This window comes from Petaurus breviceps, unplaced genomic scaffold, assembly GCF_028583685.1.
Source record: "Petaurus breviceps papuanus isolate PSGF00001 unplaced genomic scaffold, PetGlider_PUasm1.0 174, whole genome shotgun sequence".
Classification (NCBI taxonomy): Eukaryota; Metazoa; Chordata; class Mammalia; order Diprotodontia; family Petauridae; genus Petaurus; species Petaurus breviceps.
Window position 1 is genome coordinate 74,577,047 of NW_027185761.1, and position 7,703 is coordinate 74,584,749.

Sequence of the window (7,703 nt, forward strand, 5' to 3'; positions counted from 1 at the left end):
CTGGGCATGGCTGGGGCACCGCTGCCAAGTGGGCTCTATCCTGGCACCTCTCAGAACTTTCTGTGTGTTTTCTTGACCTTTGAGAGTCCATAGATAACATCATTGCACAGAGGCTGAATCCCAGGTGCGACTCCAGCATGTGTCTTGGAAAGGGGACAGGAGGGAATGAGGGGGTTAGAACTTTCTATATTGAAAAAGTCATGCTAGCGTTTTCCCCCACAGCTATTTCTAAAAATGGCTCTCCCATTGGAGTGAAAACCTTTGGGTATAAAATAGGAAGAAGTATTCTGGGCACAGCCTGGCATTTCTAGCTGCAGCGACCTAGGGCAAGTCTCCTCACTTGTCAAGGCCTTGATTCTCCATAAAATCTGTCAAATGAGAGGGTTGGGGAAAGGACCAATCAAATCCAACAAGCATTTAGCAAGGGCCATGAGGATGCAGAGGCAAAATCAACAATCCCTCTATCAAGAAGGGAAGACTGTGCCAGCCTCCAAGGTGTGGGGCCCACCTCCTCTGAAGCGGAGGGGAGGTGATGCCAATCAGCAGGCTGAGATTTCCAGCAGTGACTGGTTCCTGGCTCTGAAATGGGCATCAGCAGGACTGTGAGTCTGTCAGAACCAGCTCAGCACCCTTCTGCTAGAGTGGACATGGCAGCTGGGGATGGTGCAGCTGCCTGGTGGGACCTGGGGACAATGGGGCCTCTATTGCTCTCCCTGCTGCCAAGGAAAGGGACAGACCCCTTGTCTGAGCTGGGCTGCTCTGCTTCCAGAAGCTCAGCCCCTCCCACCCCATTCCCACCCCCCTTGAAAAACTTCAAGCAAAGCCCTGGCCCACAGATAGTGATGAGGCCAATGTGCCCAACGTGTGTGACAGACTGACACATTATGTCAACATCAACTCTACTCAGTTCTGTGGTTGTTGGCATGGTTCCCTTGCCATGAGATTTTGTATGATTAGATTGAGTGTTTTCTGAAGAGTAGGGGGTGGGAGCCTGGGGTGGATTGACAGACCCGGGACATGGCACAGAAGGCCCACAAGTCAAGGGGGCATCAATGTGCCCAGAAGAGTCTTTGTCAGGAAGGAGGAATCTGTGGTGGGGGGCCCTTGCTTGTGATGTCTAGAAGTGCATGTCTGGGGACCATCGTGGGAGAGGGTGCTGGGCCTGGGGTTGGGAAAACCCAGGTACAAATCACCCTTCAGACACTTGGGTGGGGAATGAATGAAGAGGCCTTTATTAAGTCCCCTCTATGTGCAAAGACCCTGCACAGATCAGCTGAGTTTTCCAGGTCTCAGTTCCCTCCTCTGTAAATGGAGGAGTAGTTCTGGAACCCCTCATCTTTCAATCCAAGAACTGGATCAGTCAGAAGTCACAAAGAACAAAACCCCAAAGGCAAGAAGGAGGAGGGCCACTGGGGGCTTCCATGCCTGAGATCCCGGGAGTGTGTGACTCCCACCCTGCACACCCATCCACTGCCAAGATTCTGTGATTCCACGGGGTGAAGGTTCTGCCATTTCCATAATTCATCCAGAGAAAGAATTCCTTGTCCTCAAGAAACACTTGAAGGGCAGATCCAAGATCCAAACTGGGAAAAATGCAGTGTTTCCTCAGCAGGGAGCCTTCTGGCCCCTGGGGACACAAGTGGCCTGTCTTCAACTGGTCCCCTCTCCCTTTAAAAAGCTGACTTTTCTAATTAAATGAAGTTGTTTGGACTATGATTTCATAGACAAAGGGAAATTGTCCTGGGACCTTTATGCCTGAAGTCATGAATTTCCTTTCTCTGGTTTATGGTTCCTGTGATTTGTGAAGGAACATATGTGCTCTGCTGGGATTTTGTCACCTAAATGAGGAAGTGAGGGGGGAGCAGATTTTCCTTGTCAATGACCCTGAAAAGCTCAGAGTCAGAAGGTGTGGGGTCCCAAGCGGTGAGCAGGGACTCAGAGCCCCCACCTCCATATAGATTTTTTGAAGTGATCCAGGTCTCCCACTGAGACCTGGGAAAGGCCCCTGTGGGACTTCCAAAGGGTCCCTGAGGGCTCAGGAGGTCCAGGAGAGCACAACCTCCCAGTGAAACATCAAATTTTGTAGGGGTGTGTATGGGCTAGGGAGGAGGGCACTTCTGCCCAGGTGCAGCCCCATCTGCTGCTCAGGCCTTCCCTCCATTTCTTTCTCCAACAGGAATATTGACACTGTGTCAAAGATGACCACTCCAGAGGCCATGCGGGCTCACGTCATGGAAACTCTGACATTTCTTAGTTCTCGCCTCCCTCCGGGCAGCCACGTGATCCTCTATGGACTGGCAGATGGACGCTTCCTCTGGGACCATTTGCACGACCGATACCATCCACTGGGTAAAAGCTGGGATCAGTTCTGAGGTCTCTTAGATCATAATTCCTAAGGGCTCCTAGTTTTTGTGTACATGGTCTAAACCAAAAGTGTTACCTGTGGTGACGTGGATGGAGGGCTGAGCTGGCTGCTCAGTGTGGGCCCCAGTGTCGCTGCCAGCAGGGAAAGGATCTCTAGGAATTTGGAAGGTTTGATCTGATGTATTTGACCAAAGGCCCAAACAGCATATGGGGGTTGCCTTGCCGCTAGCCACCGAACTATGGCCAGGGAAGCCAGAGGCTGGGAAGCGAAGAGCCAGTCAAGAGAAGGTTTGGGGAGATCTGGATCCCAGCCTGACAGAAGGTGGGCAGCTAGCAGTCACGTAGACAGCCACTAGGGCTCTTGCTCCCAAGGCTGGTCCAGTTTGATGGACTCTGAATCCTGGCTCTGAGCCCCCAGAAAACGGCCGTTCCTTCTAGTGTTGCTATGAGTCCTTGTATCCCAGAGCTAGCCCAGTGCTCAGCACTTAGTAGGAGCAGCATTAATGCTTGTGAATTAAATCAACAAAGAACTGCATAGGTGCTGCCCCTCCCCCCAAGTCTTCAGCTGCTTTTCCCTCAGGGAGAGGGAATGAGTGAGTGAGCGAATCTATGGATGGATGAGTGGCTGGCTGGGTGGGTGGGTGGGTGGATGGATGGGTGGGTGGGTGGGTGGCTGTCTGGCTGGCTGGGTGGCTGGATGAGTGGCTAGCACAGGCAAGGTCTTTGCAAGAGAGCCCTAGGAGCCAGGTGAAAGGAAGGGGGTCCCGGGCGGTGGGAGAGGCTGCCGAGGGAGGTCGTCTGACTTTTAGCGCTTGGCCTGGCACACTGCCGCGCACCGAGGAGACTCATCAGACACACACAGGATTTGGGTCAGAGCAGACAGACTGTGAAGGATCAGAAATCGGAGCAGGGAAAAAGGAAGTTTGGAAGCAGAAAGAGCAGGGGAGGCAGCTCGGTGTTGGTGGGGCCCCCTGCCAGGAGGCCAGCCTGGGGCAGATGCTTTGACATGGTCCAGAGGGACCCCGGTGGGTCCCTGGGACTGCTCGGCTGCCAAGCCAGCCTAGGGCTCGCCTGCTCCCTCCCTCCCATGGGCAGAGCCCCATCCTAAACAGGGAGATGGAATAGAGGGATGGTTCAGTCCAGCCCATCTAGGAGAGAAGTGAAAAATAAGCCTGGGCCTGTCACCATCAATCTCACGCATGGCTTTGAGATGTGGCTTCGATTTTCATCCATGTGGGCAGAGCAAGAGACTCATTCATGCACAAGGCTCTAGTCCTTCTCCTGGAGGGAGAAAGGGAGGGCAGGATGGGGGGGGGAGGGAAGAGAGAGGCCCGGATGGGGGGGGGGGGCTCAGTCTCAAAGTAGGAGGAGGGAAGCCTGGAGGGAGGGGGAGAGAGTTCTGTGTCAGTATGTATGAGGTATGGGGGGATGTGTGTGTATGTGTGTGGTGTGGGGGGTGGGGGGCGGCGGAGGGTGTGTATGTATGTGTGAGGGCAGGATGGAGGGGCTCAGCTCTCGCCCTGTCACATACCACCCCAGATGGTCCCAAAGTGCTCCCAGGAGTTGGGGGGCTCCCAGACTTGGGCAGAAAGACTGGCTCCATCAGCAGGTGGCTGAGTCCCCTGGGTGCAATTGAGCATATTATTTCGAGGCCGTTGGTGAGTTGGATCCCAGGCCATGACCAGAATGGGGTGCCAGCCTTCAAGGCCCTTTTCCCACCCTGGCATGTATTACTGGAATGGCTCCCATCATTAGTACTCCCTCTCCCCTTCCCCTGCCCCAGGCCTTTTCCCCAACCCATTTAAAGTCCAGCTCCTCACAAATGAGAAAGCACAGGCCTACCCCCAAGACTTCCCTGGCCCTCTCACACTGACTCTAGACTCCTCTGGCCTCCAGCCTATACTGGGGCTACTCTCAGAGCATCCCAGAACCAGAATGCCCTGAGACCTGAAGGTCAAAGTGGGCTCTGTACCCAGCTAATGAGAATTTACCACAATGAAAAAGCAGAGAATTAGGGAATTTCAGAGGTCTTGGCTTTGTGCCACATTAAGAAATCTCACCCTTCACTGTAAGTATTTGATTCCCTCTGATTTGGCCTATCACTGTCTTCTAGGCCAGCTGAATAAAGACATCACTTATGAGCAGCTCTACACCTTCCTCAGCTGCCTCAAGGTGAGTGGGGGGGGGGCAGCAATCCCCAACCATGAGTCCCCAATGCAGCCTTTCCCTCTCTGACCAAAGTGTCCAATGTTGTCCATCTGCAGGTGAACCCTTGCCAAGGCTGGATGTCCTCCAATGAGACTCTCCGGACTCTGACCTCTGAAGTACGGCATGCCCCGGACCTTCTGTGTTCTCTGGGAGGGTCCTTCTCTAAGGGGCCCCAGGAGCCAAGTGCCCATTTAGTAGTACATCAGCTTGGCAGTGTGATCAAGACACAGTATATGAATATCTACACATATATGTACACACTCATATGTGAAGGAAAGAAGGGAGGGAGGGAGGGAGGGAGGGAGGAAAGAAAAAGGGAAGGAGGGAGGGAGAAAAAAGAGAGTGGGAGGAAGGAAGAAGGAAGGAAAGAACTAAGGAAGGAGGGAGGGAGGGAAGGAGGAAAATTCACTTAGCCTGGCTTTCGTCAGACCTATTCTCTAGGTGAGGGAGGACTAAGAGTGGGGGAGGGGAAGGAGGGGGCAGTTTTGAACTCCTGAGTTGTCATGGACCCCTGCCTGTCCCCTCGTTTGCAGAGAGCCAAGCAACTTTCCAACGTTCTGGAAACGATCGCAGTCAGTGAGAAATTTGCCAACATGAGTCTCCTCTACCTAGATTATCCTTTCAAAGAAAGTGAGTACGCCCTTCCATTCTGGGGATGGGAAAAGCACAGCTGGTCACAGCTGCTCTGGACCCCGGGCTCCTGGCCTGCTCACAGGGCAGATTTTAGAAACAAGGCAACCCCAGCTCTTCTGTGTGTACTGTGAGGACCCCATTTCAAATCCTGCTGTGTGAGCTTAGCCTGGTCATTGCTCCTCCCTAGGTCTCAGAAAGGCACCTTGGGAGGTCCTGCAGGGGAGCCAACCTTTTTCTGGCCACACTTAGTAAAATGGGCAGGCCTGTCCCTCATATGGGGACAGCTTTGGATGGGCCAGTAGAGTGGCCAGGCCAGGAGGAGCATGCGATGAACCCACTGGAGGCCTTCCAGGGCCCAGCAAAGCTGCCCTGGCAGGAAAGCCATCCCATCTGACCATCAGCAGCGGCAGTGACCAGGGGCTTCCTCCTAGCCAGGGGCACTTCTGCCCATTAGGACGTGCCCTACTCTGAGGCTGAGGATCCCTGACCAAAGGTTAGATCTGTCCAGAAATGGGGAGGCTTCCTGTGTCAATAATCAGTCAATCAATTAACATTTATTAAGTACCCACTATGTGTCAGGCACTGTGCTAAGCGCTAGGGATACAAAAAAAGTCAAAAGACAGTCCCGCCTCAAGGAGCTCCTAGTCTAATGGGGGAGAAAACAAGTGAACAGAAACATGCACAAAGCAAGCTCCATCCAGGATCAACAGGCAATGATGAGCAGAGCGGAGAGGGCTAGGGAGGCCAGCGGTTAGAGCGGAGGAGGGAGAGCATTCCAGGCCTGGGGACGGCCAGACAAGGAGGGACAGCAGAGTCACTGGATCCAAAACTACACAGGATAGGGGGGTGAGAAGACTGGAAAGAGAGGAAAGAGTCAAGCTACCAAGGGCTCTGAAGGCCAAACAAAGCATTTTGTATTGGCCCCTAAAGGCCATAGGGAGCCACTGGCGTTTATGGAGTAGGCGTGGGACAGTCAGACCTGTGCTTTAGGAAAACCCCTTTGGTGGCTGAATGGAGGATGGACTACCATAGGGTGAGACTTGGGGGAGGCAGACCCCCCAGCAGCTACTGCAGTGATCTAGGCCTGTGGTGATGAGGGTATGCCCCAGGCCGGGGGCACTGTCAGAGGAGAAGAGATTGATAGGGTGACTCCTGGGTTGTGAGCTTGAGGAACTGAAAGGATGGGGGTGCCCTCTACAGTTATAGGGAAGCAGACCAGGGTTAAGGGGGGACAGGATGAGGTCTGTCTGGGACATCTTGAGTTTAAGAGGTCTTACTGGATGTCCAGTTTGAGATGTCTGAGAGGCATTTGGAGATGTGAGATTGGAGGTGGGCAGAGGCTTTGGGGCACAATAAGTAGATTTGAGAAACATTAGCACAGAGATGGCCATTAAATCCATGGGAGCTGATGAGATCACCCAATGAAGCAGTGTTATGGGAGAAGAGAAGAGATCCCAGGCAGAACCATGTATGTCTAGAGGGAGGAGGAGAAGCAGGAGAGAGAGGGCGTCCTGAAATCACAGCGGGAAGAATGAGCAGCCAACAGCATCAAAGGACGCAGAGAGGCCGAGGAGAAGGAGGACTAAGGAGAGGCCGCTGGTGACTTGGGAGAGGCCAGTGTGGGTGGGAGGATGAGGTCAGAGCCAGCCTGGGAAAGGTTGAGAAGAGATTGAGCACAAAGTGATAAAACGGAAACACACTTGACGTGGCTGTACACGCGTGACCCGTGTCCGATTGCTGACCATCTCAGAGAGAGAATCTGGAGCTCAAAACTTCTCTAAACAATGAATGTGAAAGATTGATTTTCCATGTAATTGGGGGAAATAAAATATTTTTTTAAAAGAAGCATGAGAGGAGGAAAAAATGGTGGCCTCTGTTATAGGTGGCGTTTTCAAGGAGGTTAACTGCAAAGGGCAGAAGAGAAACAGAAAGATGGAGGAGATCAAGGGAGGGGCTTTTGAGGATGGGAAGACATAGGCATGTTTGTAGGCAGCAGGGAGGGATAATGGAAAATAATGAAAGGGGGATGGCAGAGAGGGCAGTCTATTGGAGGAGGTGGGACCGATGGGATCACTGGAGCAGGGGGAGGAGTGGGCTTGGTCGGGAGTCAGGCCACCTGATCGGGTGAGGTGGGGAAAGGAGGGACAGGGGCCAGAAGGCTCCGGAGTGATGGGGGTGAGGAGGAGACAAGAAGGAGGAGCTCACAGAAGAAGGCCTCAAGTTTTCCTGTAAAACATGAGGCAAGGTTCCTTGACTGCTCTGGTGCTCCCAAGTGTCTGGAAAACTGGACTTTATATGTGGACATTTTACTTGTAGGTAGATAGATGATAGAGACTCACAGATTTAGAGAATCTACCCCCAAATGTGCATACGGACTATTTGTGCCCAACCTGTGGTAGAGCCTTCCAAGCTCATATCGGTCTGACGGGATCCAGTCAAGACACACTGGACCTTGACCCTCACAAAGACTTGTCACTCTGTCCTCTCTGAGAATGAAG

General features: G+C 53.0%; 1 protein-coding gene across 1 annotated transcript in view; it reads left to right on the forward strand.

Moving 5' to 3' along the window:
* The window catches only part of AOAH (acyloxyacyl hydrolase), a 107,112-nt gene that overhangs the window by 90,215 nt on the left and 9,194 nt on the right, over positions 1–7,703 (forward strand). The window contains exons 19-22 of the mRNA XM_069084584.1: positions 2,177–2,349; positions 4,478–4,536; positions 4,629–4,688; positions 5,106–5,202. Coding sequence (XP_068940685.1) covers positions 2,177–2,349; positions 4,478–4,536; positions 4,629–4,688; positions 5,106–5,202 — 389 coding nt within the window. The remainder of the gene's footprint in view (positions 1–2,176; positions 2,350–4,477; positions 4,537–4,628; positions 4,689–5,105; positions 5,203–7,703) is intronic.